Genomic DNA, 23,085 nt, shown 5'->3' with positions numbered 1-23,085 from the left:
ACTGAGAAGCCTAGTTTATGTGTACAGCTTTTAAAATTTTGAATTAAACAATTCACATATGGGCATAAAACCAATTTCAGAGCAGGCAACTGCATTTCTGACTCCCAATTCTTTTGCTGCAATCATTCTCTCCTTCTTTATCAGATCTTTTATAATGTCTGAACACAGGCATTGACAGTGTGGAATGGGATTATTGTCAAACATAATTAAAACCACATGGTTTTCCCAGCTGCATAGCAGGTAAAATTTCACTGAGCCATGTTACAATTGATCTACACTGCTCTTTACTTTTATCTATCTGTCTGCTTCCTATCTGTCTTCTTATCTGTTTCAGGCAGTTGAAACTCTTAAGAAGTGAAATTTCTGATAGGACTCTGACCAATAAATGTTCACAATGCCCTAAAATAACAACCTCCAACAATACTCCTTTCTTCCTCTGGCCTGCAAAAGCCATTGAGTTCACTACCTCACCTTAGCGCTAACTCCCAGCCAGATTTGCTTAGTCTCTTTCATTGTTAAGGTACTTTGTGGCCCTCTAGAGTTGCTGAGAGATAAATTTAGTGGTAATTAGTTGCAGAGATGGATCAAGCAGTCAGTTGGTAGGTGCTCACATTGAAATGCAAATCTTCCTTTCTTGCCAGATCGTTGGCTGTGACCGCCAGCTGGGAAGCACTGTCAAGGAAGATAACTGTGGGGTCTGCAATGGAGATGGGTCCACCTGCCGGCTGGTTCGAGGCCAGTTTAAGTCCCAGCTCGCAGCAAATAAACGTAAGCTGTTCCTTCTGGTAAAGTGCCATCTTCCCTCTTAGAGATGTACTCATTTCTTGAAAGCTAGATTTCACCCCACTCTTTCTCAGGCATCTGAATGATCATGGTCAGTCTGGTTGTCCCCCCAGGTTCTCACCTCTTGGATTAAAGCAGGCTTGCTCGGACTACTAGTCTGGTTGTTGCAGAGGACAGAGGATTGTGGGAAGGTGTCACCAGTATATTCCCCATCTCAGCTAGCTAGCTGCTTGGGAAGAACAGGAGAACCGGAAGAGCTGCCTCTTTTGACGCCTCTCTGGCTGTGATAGCTGGCTAGGCATAGGATTTAGTCCACACTGCTCTGAGCAGAGTGGTTTATGCTGCTCCACCGCTGAGAGGAACCCTGAGGGCTAGGTGGTGCCAGCCTGGCACAGTGCTCTTTCCAAGAGCACAGCCTGTGTGCCTGCATGTTGAGCATGGTGACAGTTCTGTGGTGGACTGAGGAACCTAAGTTGTCAGAAAGTGCCTACATGGAAAGTGCCTACATGGACATGGGAGAGGCCTACAGACAAACATAGCCTTCCTTGCACGCTGAGCCAGCTTGAACCCAGAGTGGTAAAGTAGCATTAGTGTGCCCCAGTGACAGAGTTAGTTTATCCTAGATCCCAGACATGCTTTTCAACCTTGTTACAGCACCACAGATGGAGCTGTAGAAGTTTTAGGATGAGAGACAGGGCATATCTGGTCAGTTTGCAGGAAGGATTGAAAGGTAAATGTATTGTCCAGCCTGTGTAAACACACATGTGCTAGCATGCAAAGCTGCCCCCAGCCTCAGAGTTCAGTCAGACCAACTCTACCATTCTGGAGTACTTTTCCCAGTGCTGAATAGCACATGACCTCAAAGATTCAAATAGCAGTGTAATATCTGCTGAAGACTGTTTGTATATTCCTATATAGAACATTCAGCTTCTGGGAGGAGCAGTGAGAGGTACTTTTTACAAAAGCTTCTCTCTGTGAAAGAATAAGTGCTTCAGTATGGAGCACAGCATGCAGAGCAGCAGTTAGCACAGTGCACCTCTGGCTCTGTGTTTGCTAACTGAGAGGGAGAGAGTAGGAGAAAAAAAAAGGGAAGGTAGGAAGGAAGGAAGGAAGGATTCAGTATAATCCTTGTGAGAGTTCTATTGCTGAAACAGAATTGCACAGTAGAGGGCAAAGGAAATAATTCAGAAAAATTTAGAAATGGAATTTCACCTCATTGTTACCTGCTTCTACAGGAACAGATTTGGAAATCTCCATCCTACTTGAGACATTATGAAGTTTGTGAGCTTTTTTGGTAAATGTCTCTTCCTATAGGAGAAATTCATTGTTTTTTGGTTGCTTTAGGTAAAAAAGGTGCTCATTAATCCTCTTCTGAGGATAAAGGCACTAATATATTATGCGCAGTACTAAAATGTTGAAAAAATGGAGTCCCTAGTCCCAGTGGTTTGCTATTAAAGAGACAGAATATTATAAAGGTAGTAGAGCAATGACAGAGAACATAGTCTTAGAGAGAGACAAATGTGAAAAAAATATTAGAGAATGGATTTTTCAGACACATTGCCTCAAATAATTGTTATTCTGAGCCAAAGTATATAATCATAGATTTTGTATGTGCTCTGCATAAACCATGTGGCATTATTCCATTCTCTGCTCTAAACATACATGTTGTTATGCAATACTATGAATTTTGAATGTATCAAAAGAAAGTCTTTTTTAAATCGGAGTTTTACAGTTCTGAAGACACAGTTTAGGATCACCTTTGAACGTGTGAATTAATATGAATTCTTTTTGAGGTTTGCTTCCAAATGTTTTATGGAAATGTTGTGAAAATCTGAGATTTTAAACGTTAAAAAACACTTTAAAATCTACTGTATTAATTTTCTACATTTATCCTCCCTGGTGCCATTAGGACTTTGTGTCAGCATCTTGCTCATTTGTCACTATAAACACTTGCTACAGGAACAGCTCCCTCACTATTTATAGGGCTAGTATACATCTCTCAGTGGCCTCAGAAACAGAAACATAGCAGGGCAGGAGGTAACGGCACCTTGGATTCTTACCTACATTTTTATGACAAAGAAAGCACCTGTGTCTATACATTTTTAAAAATAATAATAAAAAAGCTACAAAAACCTTAATTGCAGAAATATTCTTTTCTCTTAGCAAGACTGAACCCCCCAGCCTTAGTACTAAGTCTTCATCTTCTTTTTCTTTTTTTTTTGATAATATCTTCTTTAGGAAAGGGTGTATGTCCTTCCTATGGAGATGAGCTATATTTAAGCAGGCTTCTTTGTATTCCTTAAGAAGCTAGAGAGCTGATCCCATAAATTGTGAGTGAAATTTGCCGGTAACCTTATGCAATATTCTATTTAGAGTATTTCTCTAAAGAAGGATTGACATCTACTAGTGTAAATTGTTACACTGAGGTAGTCTGAATACTTACCTAATTACTCTTGCCATGGTTGCCAAAAATAGATTTGGTTCCAGATTTCCATTAAATATCAATAGTAATGAGGAAATAGAAAGAACTCCATTTTTCATCATGAGAACTGACAGACCATTTGGATAAAATCCAAATTAAAAATCCAAAACTAGAAGAAACTGATCTCTCATGGGAATTTGATGTATGCACATGACATTTAACTTTTGCCTAAATCCTTGCATGTTCTTCACAGCCCCAAGCCACTGTTCTTCCAGTTATCTGGGACTCTCCCTTGCTTCCCTATACATGGTCTCTGGAGAAAACCAACCAGCTGTTAATGCACTTTGTGTTTTTTCCTGGTTTTGCTCCACAATCTGCCTCTTTGCTTATTGTTACAGGGAGTTGTGACTAAATATTACCATGCTTACTTTCACAGGTCTCCTCACATGAAATGTCTCCTTATCATTGGTCACTGCAGGAAATTATCCTTCAGTTCCCATTGTTTCTGCTTTGTGAAAGCAGGAAGCACTGTGATAAGCATAAATCCCAATGAGCTTTGCATTTCACATAAAGCATGCTAGGATTTCAAATGGAGACCAACTGCAAGATCAGGTGAAATCATAGTCCTAGCAGTATCCCGGGGCAGAAGAGGCATGCTGAAAATATAAGCTCACATGATCTTTAAACTGTCCAGTTTTTCTGTGATGTATCAGTGAGTTGTTAACTCCACACTGCAGAGCTTGTAACTGAGAGACATCCAAATATCATAATGGCATGGGACTGTACTTGTAAAAAGGCCATTAATTTTTTCTTTTTTTTTTTTTTTTGAAAATAGACTCATTCCAATGTTTTATATATATATATACAGCAAAATGATGTGTCATACTGTAGTAATAATTTTGATTTCAGAAGAATTTTTAACAGGAAAGCTAGAAACTTGTTTTCACTTAGGAAGTCTTGCAAAGTGCCTTCCCAAGAGGGTTGCATGTTCGGGTTTTTTCCCTTCTGTAGTCCAGACAGGGTTGCAGAGAGAGCTGTGTTATCTCTCTATGCTATGCTGGAGAGATACTAAAGGTCCTGGACAAGGCAGGAACTTGCCTTTTTCTCCCTGGGGCCTGGTGCTTCTATAGCACTGTGAAGTATTTGTAAGTTTTTCATGTTCTGGCCCTCTAAATAAACTTTTGAACTCTTTCCACTGTCTTGGCATTTCTGGGTATACCTGCATATCTTTCTTTACAGTACTCACGTGTTTTGTTCCCCAAAATGGATAAAATGTGTTTATTCTACTGGTTATCTTGAATATGAGTGCCAGAATGGTACCAATAAAATCAGTACTAGAATATCAATATTTAGTGAATTTTTTAGAACTTGAATATTTGTCTCTTCAAATAGAAAATTTGAATTCTGTATAGAGATTGAAGATTTCTACCTTTGCTAATATATCATATACATGTATGAGCATAATGTGCGTTGAGTAGAGTTTAGTCCCAGTGTTACAAAAGACTTAGGAGACACTGAAATTCCTGGATCATTTGAGGAAACATATCAAATCAGATCTTGAAAAATGGAACATGGTTCCATGAGATCTTGAATATGGAACATGGCCTGAAAACCTGAACAGGCTTTGCATCCATATGACTCTTTTGGCACTCAGAGTGACTGATTACATTTGCCCCCTCACTTTGGGATATTAAGAGGCCCCAACAGTATGAATATTTCAACCCACTAGGCTCTCTAATATAAGACTGTCAGGAATTCCTATGATGCATTACACGATTTAAAATTTGAGAGGGTTCTAATTCAGTTTTGAGATAAAATGGATTTGGATGAATTAATGTATTTTTCAAAAGTTCCTGTTTCATGTAGTGTTTCCTCTCTCTGTTGATTCTCTTAATTTTTTTATGTAAAATGACAACATTAATAACTGTTTTGGTGGTAAGTAAGAATCCTGATTTAGTCAGGTTCCAACAGTTTTCCCCTTTTGGTGTGGTCAGAAAGGTAAGGCCCCAGCTCATATGTTTGAATGAAAGATGAAATACCTTTAATTGTCTGAGTTAGCCTTACCTGACAAAGCAACACATTGCTTTGATGGTAGAGCTTAGCTCCTGCTAGTAGGCACTTTGTGGCACAGCTGTGAGTAGTTCTAGTGGATACATAGTGAAAGAATCTTGGTTTCACTCATGTCTACTACCTTCTCACCCCTCCCCCCCCAATAAAATCCTGTTAGGCATACATACTTTTTCTTTCCCAGCTGCTAGTTATATGGGAAGGAGGCAGAAAGGACAGGGAAAGGTAAATGAAGCATGCTGGTTAGTTCAGGTCAGCATTCTCTGGGCGCCCCACTTCATGACCCAGGTATAACATATCATCTTTACACACATTTCCTTCCTGTCTCCATTGAGGACATTACTGAGGTTGCTAACTCTTTAGAAATGCTGACCTAACTTTTACAGGTACATGTGACCCCCATGCTAATTCACACCTTGGTTTAAACCCCATAGGCAAAGCTCCGAAGGGCTTCATAGGTGCAAGATTCTGCCACAACTATCAATTTGAAATACTTGAAAAAGGTTTAAGTGGAGTCATGATGAAATCAAAAGTTACTAATCCAGAAATAATTTTGAAGTAGTTGAAAATAAATAAAATCAACAGGTTTGGGTTCTTAACAGTAGGTTGTTACCACATTTAACAAGTTCTTTTTTTTTTTTCAGATTTTCAATAGTAATTCTTAGAGTTGTTTAATTGGTCCTAAGGCTTTTCTTTTCGCTTCCTTGTAAGAACCTATTTCACTGCTTCACTGAAAACAGATGGGAGTTTCTTTGCTTATTTACTCCATGTATTTTTGCCTTTCTGCAGTAGATGATACAGTGGTTGCTATTCCCTATGGAAGCAGGCAAGTTCGCCTTGTGCTGAAAGGACCCGATCATTTATGTAAGTAGAATAAGATAGTGTACATTTGTTTAAGAGAGCCTTGGTAACGTGCAGTGCTCTGTTTACACTGTGATGTCTGGTCTCCCTCTCTCAGATTACTGATTTAAACACACAGATGAGTCCTACCCTCAGAAGTGCTTCTCAGACCCAGTTACATCAGGGGTACATTCTTTTCAGAACAGACTTTGGCCAACATTGCAGAATTCTTTGCCCCTCCATAATTTTTCTGTTGGCTTATCCATTGGCTGGCTCACTTGGTGTCAAGTGTTTTGTTTAAAATTAATAAAATATATACCACTGACTGAAGAAATCCTGAGGACAGTAAAGTATAAGCTTCCCCACAGCTGAGCTTAGCCATCAAGCTACTTATGACTTTAACATGTTTCTGTTATGATAGGCTCTCTCAGTCCCCTTGATACATACCTGTGCACATGCACACGCACACAAAATCACAGTCTGAAGATCTGAAACAGCATACACAAGTCAAACCATGCTCCTTAGCAGTGGTATCGCTCCAAGTAGTTAAGACCACTGGAGCACTGCTAGCCCATCATTTGGTATCTATAAGACTTCCCTGCTTCATCTCTGTATCCTAGCAGCTCTATATCCCTCTTCTCTGGGAGGAGTCTTGGGATCTGAGAACACTCCGCAAGACCTGAAGGCAAATCCATTTATTTCATGAATAGAAGCTCCTTGTGTCCCTCTCTCTTCCCTTCCGATGCAGTGGGTGCTCAGAAGCTGCTCCTTTTTTCAGCAGCAAATGTATACTAAAATATTAGTAAATGAAATTCACTGTCAGAAAACAAACTGTACTGCATGACCTCTCAGTAGCCCAAATTATTGCAAGGTAAGTTGGGCTACCCTTCTCCTTTTCCAAAAGTCATTAGGATTTTCCTGCAGCATGGACCAGTCAGTGTAAATACAAACATCAGTGTCAGCAGAGTGTGAAACACCAAATCATTCCACTCTCTTTGGATTTCTTTTGCCCAAAGACTTTATACTGAGTGGCAAAATAAGAGGTGGTTTATCAGTCCTGTTCTGTAGCTCCTTACTTGTGTTGAGAAAGCAGTGGGTATGCTTTAATGGTTCTTCCAATTTAGAGCTGTGAATAAAGACCAGCAAATTATAGGTTATAAATGAAGAAAAAATGTAATTTGTTTTTCTTAAAAGTTCAAATGCTGCCTGTGCTTCAGTTTTAAGTGGACCTTCAAGTATTTCTGAGCTGCTCTAGTAATGGCTGTTACTACTTTCCCAGTACATGATTTGCACTCTTCCTTTCTCTCATATCTTCTTTTCCAATATAGATGTTCTCTTCTAAGGTTGAAAAAAATCATATTTTTATTTTTGTTTTAGTGAAATTAAGCTATAAGACAGCTTAGAGAGAAATGAGATTTTAGCTGGAGAGATTGATCTAAAGCTGTCTTCGCTCAGACCATCTTGCATTTCAAGACAAAAAATTTGAATCAGAGAAGTCTGCCTGAGTCACTGGTTAAGATTTAGATTAACTGCACTGTGTAAACATGAATAAGTCCAAACATATCTTTTTCTTATTTCAGATGTCTCCATGAATCTTTCTCTTTTCTCATCAAAGGGCTTTATATATGTATGAGCTACAATCAGTTGCAGGGAGGGGAGTGTCTTGCCCTGTGAACTTTGGTTGTGGGAGAAGTCAACAAGCAGCTTATTATGTATACATGAGTCTTCAAACCATCTTTATTCCTGCATGCAACCTTGTCCAGAAATAAATAGATGGCCAAGTGTATTGCAAAGGAAGATATTAATCTCAGTGAAAACCAAGGAATTCACAAATACAGTGCAAATTTTTAGTATACTTAGTATACTTAGTATACTTAGTATACAGCAACTTCCTTCATTAATTAATTCCCTTCACCCACCACGAAAAGTGGTCTAATTAGTGCAATTATCTTTATTCCCTAATTAGAAACTTAATATACACAAATTAAAACATTTCTCTCATTTATTGTCTTTGAAAGTATATCTCCATCACAGATGAATAGTATGCCAACATCTAACTCAGATTTTGCTTTAGCTGCCCCTCTCTCAGAGAAGATTTTGTGCATAATTTCATAAATACACGTGAAAGGTTTGAAGCTTTGCAATCCTTCACAATGAAATACACTTTCACTTTTAAATAACTGCTAGAAACAACTTCACTGGTGAACATGTTATAAAGCATAATCTGGAGTTGATAGAGAGGCTAACTAGGTGATGAGACAGATCTGTTTGCTGACTCTTGATTTCTATTTAATAAATTACTAGTATTTTTATTATGACAATCAGAAGTAACTGCTACCAAACAGTATCTGAATTAATACCTGCCTTTTGGGAGCTCTGAACTCAGAGAAACAGAGGGAGAGCTCAGGAGGGTTCAGGACTCGCCCTCCCTTTCTGCTCCACTGGAATGGATCAGGCTACTTCTGGAGAGGAGACAGGATTGCTGTCATACTGATCTTTCTTTCCTGGGCATTCTGCTTGAAGTTAATTATCTAATGCAACAACATGTGGTTATTGACCTGCCTTTGAACTGCAATAGGGTACAGCAACTTAACAGCACTTATGGGCCAAGGTCTGAGTCATGCTCCGCATAGGAGCATGACTTACTGAGAGTGAGCTGAACGACAGCAAATATGCCTAACTAGGAATGGATTAATATGTCTGGAAGAGAGTAAAAGCATGAGCTATGGGTGAGGAGGGGAATGCAAGCTAAAAATCTAAGGGTTGAACAAAGACCAAAAGCAGATTGAAGAGAAAAAGAAAAGTATGGGAATATGAATTAACTATGGAAAAAAAAAAAAAAGTAGTTTCATTATTCCTAATTTAGGAGGCAAATCTGAACCACCACTCTTTTGTGTTTGTTTTGTTTTTCTGCTCTCATTTACTCCTGCTTCAAATTGCAATGCTCTAGTTTCCCTTCAATTTGTTTCTGTTTGTCAGATTTGGAAACCAAGACTCTCCAAGGTTTGAAGAGTGAAAACAGCCTCAGCACCACGGGCTCCTTCCTTGTAGAAAATTCTAGCATTGACTTCCAGAAGTTTCCTGACAAGGAGATCTTAAGAATATCTGGGCCTCTCACTGCAGACTTCACTATCAAGGTGAGGGTTATTGGTCATTAACGTCTTAGAGCAACATGAAGTAAGATAAGATGAATTAGGAAGATGAAAAATTTTTTCTGTATCTTAATTTTCCAGTAGATGTTTATCACAAAGCCTTGTCCAGGCTAGCTACTGAACTCTATATGAAATTCTTTATAGTTATATATCTGATGAAAGCCTCACTGGAGATTCCTCAGGAGAGAGACTGAATTTATGTCAAGAAAGGCATGCCCAACGTGTGCCCTAAAAAGCAAAGATGAACTCATTACAGGGAAAGACAGATTCCTTTCGGTATGCACTACTGAGGTACATATAAATCAAGGACAAGCAGCTTGCTTTGTCTGTGATAAGCAAAAAGAATATTTGTGTGTATCTTTGGCCCATAGTTTGTAGGGTTTATACTAGTGTAATTGCACAGAAGACTGTAAGAGAGTGAAGAGTGAGATCCCCAAGCTCCAAAATAAATGGAATGACTTTGCTTGAGAAGTCATGGCGTCATTTTAAAGTTCTGCTTTTTGTTGCACTGGCAATAAGAATAAAATTGTTTCCTCCCATTAGAGCATTTCTATTCTTCCAGGTAATATAAAACACATTGCTAGAAGCAATGTGCACGTTCTGTGGGAAAACACACATACGAAAATGAACATTAGGGAGTTACAATAAAATAAATCCTTTTCCAGTAGGTCCAAGGAACTTGAAGGATTGCAGCTGTAAAACTGTAAAACCTGTATCATGTCCAGGACTACATAAATTTTTCACCGTGGGCTCCAGAGGTAGATGACATTTGCTTTAACCTTGAGCTGATGGCAGCTAGAGGTTTGAACAATGAACTGGAAAATGTCTTAAGTAATTGTGCTGGGTTAAGCTGGGCCAGGCTGGAATGGGTTAGCTTGGGAAATAGCACAACCCTGTAGACTGTCCCATGCTCATTGTGGAATATCAGCAGCATAAAAAGCAAGTTGAAATTTTCAGAACTGGTTCACAAGGAGAAACCTGACCTACGGAATATATTCCTTACTCTTTGAAGATCAGAATGACAATGCCTTACTAAAATAGATACCAATCAGTTTAAAATATCTGAAACACCTTTACCTGTTTTACAGATGATACAGAGATGGTGAACAGCAGTGCAGTGTAAACAGCATTTCTCACTTTGCATTATTTCTGTTGTCTATGAATTTCTGGCAGCCTGGCTAGTTAGAACATACCTTTTGGAAAAAGCTGGTCATGTAGACCAATGGCCCTGAAATGGCAACAGGCGGTGTTGTAGTTTTAGTCAGATGGGAAGGACTTTTCAGTTACGAATATTTGCATACCACTACGTAATTTCGGATCGCCCCATCCGAGCTGGATCAGGGGCAGACTGTCCCCAGGGGTCTCGAGACCTGCCAGAAAAGTGGATCCCTTTCCATCACGGGAACTTGGGAGACAGGAAATAAAAGGTGGGCACGGGCCAGAACTGCTCTCTCTATACCTGGGTTTTGCCCACTGGAGGACTGCAGATGCTCAGAGTCTTTACTGGAGCCATTCCTTCTCTGTCCAACTGAGCTCAGACTCAGTGGAACCATCATAGCACTGTTTTTTTGGAGCACTTTTGGAGCTATTTCACAGTACCCTGGGAGCTGCCACCGCCAGCCTGGGAATTCCCTTCTCCAGAGTCACTACCATCTCAGCTGCAGCTGTTTCTCCCTCTCACCCACACAAAGCACCACTACACCATGGCCCAGGCACACTCAGCTCCCACCGGGCTCCAGGACCATGCCAGGTCAACCCCAGCCCTGCCACCAACACACTCATGTGGTTGCTACAATGGAACCCACACCAAGCACCTCAGCAGCATAAAATTTTTTCAGATGAAAAATCCTTCCAAGCTTTGTTTTACCCTAGGGGGGAGAGGGGTAGTGAGGTAATATTTTTCTGCTATTATTGGAGTTTTAAGTTTCTTTCCCTTTTTAGTAAAATTCTGATTTTTCCTTCTTCATTCAGACTTCTTGTAATTTTTTACCTTCTCTATGTTTGGGGGAGGGAAATAATAAAAGAAGGACGGTTCATCTCATTAGAGGTCTCATCTCCCAAATACATTGTCATTAAACAAAGACAGGAGGGTTGTACTGGTTTCCTCATATTTCAACTATTACCTTTTATAATAGGGAAAATACCTTTATCCCTTAGTGCTTGCATTTCCTTTTCTATCAAAGCAAGGTGAGAAGTGTTGGTCAAATCAAAGGAGTACCCTACTTACCTGATGACTGTCTGGACCAGTATGAGTGAACAAGCTGGCTAGTCGTGGGCACAACAGCCACTCCTGAATCGAGATGAAACAGTGTTATTGCTATCTCTTTGCTCCTTTGAAACTCAGAGGAACATGACTCAGTAGGTGTTAATTTATTAGCATATTTGTTGTCTTTAGTGGATATAGAAAAATGCACCAAAAAAAAAACCAAAACAAAGCAAAACAACCCCAAACAAATGGTTTGCAATTGTAGGATCTTTTCTGAAGCTACCATTAAGTTTTGCCTTGGATTAGGCACTTAAAAATTATTTTCATTTGAATCACAGTTTTTTAATCAACAGCTAGACTTTAAATATTACTTCATGAAAAAAGGATATTATTCTATATTATTAAATTATTTTTGTAAAAGTTTTTTCCTGCTGGATATTTATTTTTTTTCTATTTTTTTCAGTTATAAACGTACATACAAGTAAGGCTAATACAAGAGTACCAGAATGCACGCATACCTCTCAGTTATGTCAGGCTTGGCAACTGTTTTTCATACCTTGTTTATTCATGACTGTTGTGCCTTCAGCGTGTGAAGTTAAAGTACTTGTCTTTAAAAAAAAAAATCAGATGAAAGATTTCTCTGTGGTATTATCAAGTTTTCCTTACGAAGTGGGATCTCTTTGGATGTCAAGATTTACTTTCCTGGGCCAAGGCAGATTTTTATGCAAACAGATTGAAGTGAATTTGTAGATGTAGCAGAACTCGAGTTTTAAGGTCATTGTCTCCAGAATTACTGTTATAATCCTTTTCATTTGAGCCTGAATGCTCTTATTGAGGGAGGTCAGATTGGATATCTGAATATAATTCAGAAGTAGAAACTCAGTGGAGGAGTTCACATTTAAGTTTCTTTATTGGTGACATGGAGTGGTTTAAAATTGCAAGAAGAAACCTCATGCTGGTCTTGGAGTAGCTAAATTGTATAGGTATTGGATTTCTTTACTTTGTAATAGTCAGTGATACATTCCTCATCTGCTAAACTATTGGCAATCTTTTCACAAGACATGTAAATGGTTGTCCTGGGTTGCACAAAAATTGGGTTGCCATTTTGGCTTTTTGGTGTTTTACCTTCTTTAAAGAGATTGAACTGCTAGTGTTTAATGACATTAACCCACCTCCAGTGACCTCTCCAGGGCTGTAAGAGATTGGACTAGGGTGCTCATGGCTCCATCAGCTGTGTGCTTTGCTGGTGTGTGCTTTGCTAACAGTGTGCACAGTGGCCACCCAGGCCAGGTGCCGAAGGCCTGCATAGAATCATAGAATCAGCTAGGTTGGAGAAGACCTCTGAGATCATCTGGTCCAACCCTTGATCCAATAGTGTCATGGTTACGAGACCATGGCACTAAGTTCCACATCCAGTCTCATCTTAAAAACCTGCAGGGACAGTGAATCCACCACCTCCCTGGGCAGCCCATTCCAATGTCTGATCACTCTCTCAGTAAAAAATTGCTTCCTAATATCCAACCTAAACCTCCTCTGGCACGACTTCAAGCCTGTGCCCTCTTGTCCTAGTGCTGGCTGTCTGGGAGAAGAGACCAACCCCCACCTGGCTACAGCCTCCTCTCAGGGAGTTGTAGAGAGTGATGAGGTCTCCCCTGAGCCTCCTCTTCTCCAGACTAAACAACCCCAGCTCCCTCAGCCTCTCCTTATAGGACTTGTGCTCAAGTCCCTTTTACCCATGCTAGACAGATGAAGCCCGTCTGACTCTAGCAGGCTACGTACCATAGAATTTGCCTCATGGTCAAAAAAATCAAAATCCCACCTGTGGCACCAATCCTTTAACCAGCTATTGATAAGGTGGGTTTTCCTACTCTTCATTCATCCCTGCAGGATGAGGTGAACTGCAGGAACTGAGGTGAACACCACTTGTGCTCCTGTCCCATTAACTAATGACCCAGTGCCTTCAAGTTCTTTTTATTTAGGCTGGTACCCCTTTCACTGATGCCATCACTGCCAGCCTGCAATCTGACACCACAGGCTACAAGGTGGGTGTTAAACAAGATAAGGAAGTGGCAAATCCTGCAAGGTGGGGCAGTGTTTCTTTTTCCGTACACAAATGACTCAGCTGTGATAACTCCCAGGAACATTCAAGCCCAGCCTGAAGGTATTCATCTCTTGTTGATGAGCCATAATGGGCCACAGTGGACTCGGCCATACTGACCTGAGAGACAGCTGCATCATCTTAGCAGGTGTCAAAGACTCCTGAAGCATCGCATGCATTTGAATTGACATCTTTTTGTAGTGCTAGGGCTGATGAGCCTTGGCTAAGGACTGCTGCTAGAAGAGACTATCTGGCTCTTTTTTTGTTGTGGTGGCTGGAGGTACTGCTTGCTGATTTAGAAATGGTACGGACTGGGTTCACTTGAGCAGAGCTGCTGCTGAGATTAGGATTTTGGCCACCAGTTGTCCAAAAAGTCGTGAAATACATCTCAAAACTGGATGCTGAATCATACAGAGCACTAGAGCTAGCCATACAACTCGTAGCTGAGCTGCAATCTAGCACTAGCAGAAACTGGTGGTGAGAGAAATTAATTTGATTAGAGTCCAGGTTAACAGAGGAAAATAAGGTTGAGCTTAGTCAAGACTTCAGGGGTTTGGAAGGGCATGCAGAAAATAATGTGTGTACAGGCAGCCAGCTGGCAGAGAGGTTGATGGGCCTTGTCGGGCTATGGCCAGGATTGGATATTGCTTTGAACAAGGAGCACATAGTGATTTATTTGGTGGCATGAAATAAGCAATTATTTCAATAATCACTTTAGGGCAGAGGCCAAAAGATGCAAATCTGCTCTAGCAGCAAGGAGCTATTGCTTATGCTTCACATATTGTTGGATATTTGAAATATTACCGTATGAGCATTGGGGATGAAGACAGTAAGGGTCTTCTGGGTAATTTAATTCTGGTAATGAAGTTTCCAGGAGAGATTATGCCTCATGTTTGGGAGAAGGCTTCAGGTCATTCAGAAGGTGGTGAAGAATCTTGGAAGCACAGGATCAGGATTAGGATGGTGCTCCTGGAAGTAGATGAAGTAGAATTAAAGCTAAATGGACAGCAGTAGTAATAGTTCATGTTTAGTTGATTTCACTTTCATGTTATCAAGGTCAACTGACTGAAACATTTTGCTTCATCTAGAAGAGACCAATGGATTCTAGTCCCTTCATTGTATAGAAATACACTTCTTGAGATGTGTGTCTTCCTGAGGTCATGTTTGCAGAGTGCAGATTGGATTTAGCTGAAAGCATGTTTGTAATATGATCCATATCACTGACTTTTATCAACCTATGTTTGCATTCAATACTTCTTAGTAATAGTCAGAAAGATCAGCCATTCTGATTTCATGATATCCAAAAAATGTACAATTGTTGTAATGATTTCTAGGTCAAGCTCACAAGTAATGACCAGCCTGAAAAGAGATGTAATCAGTATTTATCTTGACTAGATCTTGTGACAAGTTCAGGAAGATTCTACCCTTTTTCTCGTATTTTGGCAAATGTGGTGAAATTTGTAGAAAACCATGAAATAACCTTTTTGAAAACAATGTACAATTCTATTTCATATCTACCTTTTTTTTTCTGTTCAAGATAAACTGTTTCAATTAATAGAACATAGTTATTCTCCTAATCAGTCTATTCCATTTGCCCTTTAGGTAACATTTAGGTCATGGGATGATTGCCACATTAAACTATACTCAGTGTAAAATAAAGAATACATCTAATTTTTAAACTCTTGATGCAATATTTTCACTGATCCTTTCAGGTTTTCCCACTTTGAGAAACAAAAAATTATTACTACTGTTTACTTCCTTTCTCTATTCCTTCCATATTTGACATCTCTGTCATCATGATCACTTACTTCTTTCCTAATGTCTTCATACAATCATAGAAGAAGAATCAAAGATTCTCTAGTTCCAACACCCCTGCCATGAGCAGGGACACCTTCCATTAGGTTGCTCAAATCCCCATCCAACCTGACCTTGAACACTTCCAAGATTAGAGAATCTACAACTTCTCTGAGCAACATTTTACAGTCCCTCACCACCCTCACACTAAAGAATTTCATCCTTATATCTGAACGAAATCTACCCTCTTTCAGTTTAAAACCATTACCCTGCATCCTATCCCTACATGTCCTTGTCAAAAGCCCCTCTCCAGCTCTCTTATAGTCCCTTTTAGGTGCTGGGTGGCTGCTGTAAGGTCTAATATGAGCCTTCTCTTCTCCAAGCTGAACTACCCCAGCATTCTTAGCCATTCCTCTTAGGAGAGGTGCTCCAGCCCTCTGGTCATCTTCATGTCCCTCCTCTGAACTCACTCCAGCAGTTGTATGTCGTTCTTATGTCTTACTCTATTTAATGTTTACTTTTTATCAAAGATGATCCTTAAAAGTGTTATCCTTATTTCCTTTCTCTGTCCTTATTCTAGTTCCAGTGTTGTTATATAGTCACATTTTTTAAAATACACATAAATATGTAGTTTGTGACTAGTATTTAAATATATAAATGCATATTTTCCAAGTATCAATATACTATAAATAGATCATTGGTTTAATAAAATGTAATAAAATTATTTAATATTTATTTCATATGAACAGGTAATTATATTGCACATAAATACATATCGTGGGAGAGAGTGAACTTGCTCTCTACAATTACCTGAAAGGAGGTTGTAGCGAGGTGGGGGTCAGTCTCTTCTCCCAGGTAGCAAGTAATAGGACAAAAAGAAATAGCCTCAAGTTGTGCCAGGGTGGGGTTAGACTGAATATTAGGAAAAATTACTTCACTGAAAAGCATTGAAACAGGTTGCCTAGGGAAGTGCACAATTAAGAGGCTTGGAAGCATTCAGAAAATGAGTAGATGTGGTGCTTAGAGGCATGGTTTATTGGTGGACTTGGCGGTGTTAGGTTAGTGCTTGGACTCTATGATCTTAGAGGTTTTTTCCAATATTCATGATTCTATGATTCTATTCATATAAGAATCAGGACACAAATATATTCTGTTTGGCTGTGTTCTGTTCTCTCCTTTTTCCTTCCTTTTTGTAAAATTCCATTAGTCCTTCTAGCTGTTGCTGCACACTGAGCTGATATTTTCAGAGGAATACCTCATCAGTCTCTACAACTACCTGAAAGGAGGTTGTAACCAGGTGGGCGTCAGTCTCTTCTCCAAGACAACTATCAGGAAGACAAGAGGGCACGGTCTTAAAGCATTGCCAGGGGAGGTTTAAGTTGGATATTAGTTAGAAATTTTTTACTGAGAGAGTATTCAGGCATTGTTCTGGTTTGCCCAGGGAGGTGGTGGATTCACCGTCCCTGCAGGTTTTTAAGATGAGACTGGATGTGGAACTTAGTGGCATGGTGTATAACCATGACAGTGTTGGATCAAGGGTTGGACTTGATGATCTCAGAGGCCTTTTCTAACCCGGCTGATTCTATGATTCTGTACCTACAGCAACCCTAGCTCTATTCTGAAAAGTAATAGATAATGTTGACAAGACTTTTGTGTATAATTAGCATATATAATTAACTGGATTTTCCCATAGGCATTGTTTCCTTTTTACTGAACTTGAATTTAGTCTGTCAGAAGTTTGAGTGCTTTCACAGGTGGTTTCAATTTTAGGTACTGTTCATAATTTTTTTCTTTGGAAAACGTGGTAAGGTCATGGTGGACCCTTTCTGTGGCTCACCTGAGGGTCTGGCTAATGACTCGCTAGCACACATTCCTGAAAGATTCCACAGGTCCTTCATCAATTGAAAGAGCAGGTTGTAGGACTGTACTTTGTTACCCAATCATCAGTTTATGGGAGGAGGATCTTCTAGAAGAATCTGTCTAGGACCTTAGGTGAAGGATCTAGAAGAAAACCTGGAAGAATAAAGCTACCTTTATTTCTTTGGAAAGCAAACTGTAATGCTCATAAAACATTACCCTTCTCAGGGTACTCTTTGAGTTCTGTTCTTCTTTTCACATTCTATCTACTCACCCAGTAACAAAGATAAAGATTATTGGGCTGCGGTTTCATTCATTGCTCATGAAAAACCACCTGAAAAATGTTACCATTTTCTGTTTATATTCCTGTGTTTTAAACTGTAGTTTATTCTTGTAAGTAGGCTGAATGTGATCATACATGATTTGCATTCCTATGCTCTTCAAAGAGTACGTGATTTGAAACCTCTGGATGGATGCTATTCGGATCTGAAGATATGTTACCATTAATCTTACATACTTCTTTAAAATGCTGCTGATTTGAAATGTACTGTCAGGTTTTTAGGCTATAGAGACAGTTTCTTAGACATGTCTTTTTCTGTTCCTCTGACAAATTGTTATTTTTCTTTTTCTGCGACTTTTTTCAAGTTCTATATCTCTCAATAATCTGTCAGTTTTAAGTACTAAGAAGGCTTGGTGCCAACCTTGTTTATTTTTCATCATTTTAACAATTTATGTGTGGCAAACATTACCTTTTTAATTTGTTAATTATATTTTTATGCAGTATCAGTCAGAATAGGATCCTCTTTTTTACATTGACTTCTTAGGTATTGCAATTACTAAATTAAGGTTAGTAAATATTATCCACTGAGGATTAAGGTAGCTTGCTCAAAGGTGAATTCTCTTACCCTGGGAGCTTGGGTTGCCTTTGATGGAATGACTTTTGTCTTCTCTTTTGAGAAACTTCTACATTTGTTGCACTTCATAGTCTGTACAGATTAATAACTGTTATAGCTGATAATGCTGATAATGCAGGCTCCATTGCTGCCAGCTATCCTAGCCAATCCATTGCACTCATTTTCTCTTTTGTTCTTCCTTTGGGGAGAATAATGGAATTTGATAAAAGATGTGGACTTTTGACTCTGGCTTTGTGACAGAATTAATCTAAAGGCTTTTTAGCATCCTCATCACCTCAAGGAACAGTGTTTAATCCAGTATTGGTGCACGGTGAGCAAGTTCAATTCAGAGATTCTTTGTAAAGTATGTAAATCAGTGATAATGAAATTTCACAGTGATTTTCTGGCTGATTGAGAAACTAAGTTGTGAAGCAACAGATAAGATGTGAGAAAGACAACCCAAGCTGATACAACACAGAATGGGGACATAAATGCAAAAGTGGACAGTAGACATTTCCCCAGAGATCAAAGGAAGAGTTCCTTAATTCCAAGGGAATTAAAAGGGAAACTCAGGAGTTGTGATATATTCCTCTCTTAGACTATATGCTTGAAAGCTTCCACATCTCTCAGTATTTACATTTTTTGCACTTTTTATGTTATTTTAAACAAACTTGTAAAGTTATTTTTCTGTGACAATGTCTGGCTTCTATTTCTGCTTCATGAACAAACTATTAATAGCAACAAATCTCCTGTACATCCTGTTACTTTTTCAGTGTGAAGTATCACTAGATAGGAACAGCAGTATTGAAGTACTCTAGGTAAACATATGAACTTTTTTTTTTTTTACTGACATGAAATGCAAAAAATTACATTTGCTAGATGAGGTTAGTTCTCCACACCCTTATTCCAGTTTCTTTGTATGCTACTTGGAAGACTTCAGTATGTAGTTTCTCTTTAATATCAACCTGATGATTTGGGATTTGGAACTTGCAGAAAGCATTGTAATAATAATGTGGAAAAATCCATTAGAATCCATTTTATAGTGAGCATGGTAGCATGGATCATAGTATACCAGATAAAATTGTGTAAGACAAAAGTTGCTGAAGTGTGTCCAGAGAAGGGCAACAAAGCTGGTGAAGGGTCTAGAGGAGGACCCACTGAGGTTGTTTAGTGTGGATAAAAGGAGGTTCAGGAGAGACCTTGTCACTCTCTACAACTGTCTGAAAGGAGGTCACAGTGAAGTGAGAATCGACCTCTTCTTCTGCGCTACCTGTGACAGGACACAAAGAAATGGCCTCAAGCTTCACCAGGGGAGGTTCAGGTTGGACATCACGAAGAATTTCTTCACTGAGAGGGTGGTTAAGCATTGGAATGGGTTGCCCAAGGTGGTGGTGGAGACACTGTTCCTAGAAGGGTTCCAGAAATGACTGGATGTTGCACTTAGTGCATGGTCTAATTGATGTGGTGGTGTTTGGTCAAAGGTTGGACTCCATGACCTTGGAGGTCTTTTCCAACTTTAATGATTCTATGATTCTGTGATATGAAATAATAATTCCCTTTCTCTGTTCCCAGTGTGGGACACACACAAACGCACAAACACACACCCTGCCAACAACTGCATAAAATGAGAACATCCTATTGAATACACTTTTCATGGCTTACTTTTACAAATAACATTGATAATTACTTGGCTATGACTGCTGGTTATAAAACGCTGATTAAATTTCAAAACTATCCAAGTAAACTTACTGTAGTTTTGTAGGGCAGTCCATGTGTTCTTCAGCGAATGTAGTTTTGGAGCTATAGGAAAAACAACAAAATGCAAAGGTGAAGTCAGATCTTGCAGTCTCTTGTTTACAGGACAGATCAGAATAATCACAGCAACTCTGAAAGATTTCACAGGTTTCATGTTCAAATTTTTGTCTTGTTTTTATTCAAGTTTCTGTGGGTATCCCTCAAAGCAAAGCTGCATTTTGTCAACTCCAAACTTTACCTGGGCAACAGCTTATACTTCTGTTGCACCATCCCAGACAGTCACTTACAAAATCAATTTTAAAAACAGTGTAAAAGCGATGATTCTATTTTTCCAAGGTCTTTCTACAAGAAAAAAAATATCTCCATTGAGAGTGACTGTAGGCTAGACAGTGGCTATTCTGAGGACTCTAGATTTAACCTGCTCATTATATGACTGACTTATGTGGCTTAGGTGACCTCTTGGGTCTCACAAAGTGTCAAGGGCTGCTGTCTTGTTAGGAATGCTCCAAATTCCCCTGAAACCTAGAGGAAGTCAAGGATGATCTGTGTGTACAATGCATAAGTGCAGGGCTGAGTGCTCTGCAAGATCTGAGTACTTCTGTCTTCTGCTAGTAGTAAATTTAGATAGGATTTTGTTTGTGAATATAATGATCAATTGCCATTTTTTCTAGCTCAGTAACCTAGGGATGCAAACCTAGCAGTTAGCTAAAAGGCTAACTAAAGACTTTTAAGTGATGACCATCTCTTTTTGAAGCTTCAACATTTCTCACTTACCAGGATCTTTTTAATACTGCAAGGGTAAAAAAAAAAAATTCATCATACTAGCTCTATGTGTGGGATTTGGCCCTGTGCAGCCAAACCAGGACATTTCTTGCAGTATTTAGCTCTTAAGTCTCACGCTGAGTTTTGCAGGGCTCAAACAACCACTGATGTTTTCTCCTGGATAAAGATCTTAGCTTTAACAAACTGTCAAACAAAATAAAAAAGAATTTTTTGCTGTGTGGAATCACCATATACTGTTCCTCTTCTGCTTACAGTACTCCGTAGAAAAACCCCAAACAATACTGTGTATGCTTCTTTCATTTGCTTGTTTTATATCATTTTAGCTTATGGCTGAGGCTCACTGTGATTCTTTCCCATCTATATTATTTTCATGGTTGTAGGAGTGACTCCCACATTAGGCTGGAAACTATATATATCTGTCTTATCTCTTAACAGACAGATAACTGCAGATATGCAGGAATAGTCTGCAGAGAGAGGAACTCTTCTTTCCTCCTGATTTGTTTTTTTAATGTGAAGTCTTTTTTCCTCCCCTTCCATTTATAGTAGGCTCTGTGTGAGCTCTTGGTTTGTGCTTGATGATTCACTGCAGACCATACTGCTGAGTAGATCTTCTGAGTTTTGGAATCGCTGATGATCCTTAGAAAACCGTATAAGAGCAGAATTCTTCCCTGTGAATGCCTTTTCTGCACATTTACATCAGAGACCTCCCCAAATGGCTTCCAGCACAGCAGAAGAATTTTCTCAGGAGTGCTTGAGGCTTCATGAGCCGAGAAAGACCCATCTGAAGTGTGTAATTAAAGCAGCATCCCCTCACAAGGAATTAGGTATCCTGTTTCTGACACACAGACTCAAACAATATTAATCTGTGCAAAGGGCCTTCCATTTGCTGAAGCAGTAGTATTGCTACGACTGTGTTTTGTTTTTTTCTTTTTTTCTTTTGGGAATTTACATCTCTGCTTAACTAGAAAAGGGCAGCCTTAGTCTCAGTGGACCAGACCTCTTACACCCATCAACATTTTTATCCTTCTCCTGCTCTTCAAGATATACTTTGATTTATGTTTCTATCCATCTACAGGGGAAAACAAAACAAACCCAAATTACACAGTTCATCTCAAAGTGTCATATTTTTGCTTCTGTTTCACGGACTGCTCTTTGGTAATGTCTCTTGGTGTTTGTAAGTAGAGGAAAGGAAATTTAGTTTGAAAAATGGTGTTTCCAAAACTGAGAAACGTGTTTGAAACATGAGGAAAAAAAAGGAAAAAAAAAAAAAAAAAAAAAAAAAGGAAGCAGCTCTCTGATAAAAAGAACAGGGAGGATTGTGCCTGAGAGTACCAGTACTGTCTTGGAGAAGGGTCCATCTTTTTTAGTTGTGATTTGACAATTTTCTCTACTGTGATAGCATCATGCCACTGATGCAGAGATGCTCTCAGAGCAACACCGAGGCACTAAGCCCTGTGACAAATAAGCAACCAGGAAATGTTTTTAGTAGCAGCATTTTTGTTCTTCCCTTGTCAGCTGTTCATGCAGAGCCTTAGATAAAAGGACACACGAAATCCTGCAGAGATTTTGAAGTCCTCATAACTGGATTAAGCAGTACAGATATCAAATAGGAAAGATTTTTTACTGGGCCAGGTGCAAGTGGTGCTGCTTTAGCAATGTGAGGGTCTTTCTTACTGCACTCCTGGCACTACAAACTCTTGTTTATGCAGGAAAGCCATTCAGCACACATAGTACTAGAGGCACACTAGCTCTTAAGCCACTTGAGCTTAAAAGTTGGCAGTACTTGTAGGTTCTAAAGATGTCTTTCCACTCATGCTCTCAGCTCCAGCCAAGAGTCCATGCCTATGAGTGAAAGAGGCATTTTTACAAGCAAAATAAAGTAAGCAGGACAGACATAATAATGACAGTACCACAAAGAAAATGAAAAAAACCCTCACTTTGGGAAAAAAAATCTAGAATTAAAATTTTTATATTATTTATATGTCTCACAGCACAGCCCCCCATTTTTTATTTTGTACTGTCAATATATTATACCTAGTCTTCAAATGTTTTTTGGGAAATACTACAAATCTAAAATCCAAGTCCATGTGTCAGGGGCAGCAGATAGTGGTAGATACTTTCTGATGAAGTAAAGATCATTCCATATCCTCTATCTCTGTAAAATTATTCAGGAGTGCTAACCATGCATTTGCACTCACTGCTTCAGAACATGGTCTCAATAATGGTCACTGGTTATGCCCAGAAATTTGTTTGGCTGTGTTTTCCAATAAAGATTTTGCTACCAATCTGTGATTCGTTTTGTGTATTTCATTTTCCCATTGCAAAGTATATTCGGTATTTCGTGTAGCTGCAAGATGTCTCATACCTGCAAGATACATGTGGCAGAATACTTCTTCCCAGATTTACATCAGTTTCACTCTTTGATGTTACCTCTT

At 39.2% G+C, this 23,085-nt stretch overlaps 1 protein-coding gene across 6 annotated transcripts in view; it reads left to right on the top strand.

The window, feature by feature from the left end:
• The window catches only part of ADAMTSL1 (ADAMTS like 1), a 180,373-nt gene that overhangs the window by 54,353 nt on the left and 102,935 nt on the right, over positions 1–23,085 (top strand). For 4 of the 6 annotated variants that reach the window (XR_007630626.1, XM_050329952.1, XM_050329949.1 and 1 more), the window contains 3 exons: positions 642–768; positions 6,062–6,136; positions 9,092–9,249. Coding sequence is in view for 5 of the 6 variants with exons in the window: in XM_050329952.1 (XP_050185909.1) it covers positions 642–768; positions 6,062–6,136; positions 9,092–9,249 (360 nt within the window). In the remaining variant the exon portion in view is untranslated. The remainder of the gene's footprint in view (positions 1–641; positions 769–6,061; positions 6,137–9,091; positions 9,250–23,085) is intronic. The other 2 variants (XM_050329950.1, XM_050329953.1) reach the window with 2 other exon arrangements.

Source organism: Myiozetetes cayanensis, unplaced genomic scaffold (assembly GCF_022539395.1).
Source record: "Myiozetetes cayanensis isolate MyiCay16 unplaced genomic scaffold, myiCay2020 scf4, whole genome shotgun sequence".
NCBI lineage: Eukaryota > Metazoa > Chordata > Aves > Passeriformes > Tyrannidae > Myiozetetes > Myiozetetes cayanensis.
The sequence above is the reverse complement of the archived record's forward strand: the minus strand, read 5'-3'. Positions and strand labels throughout refer to the sequence as shown.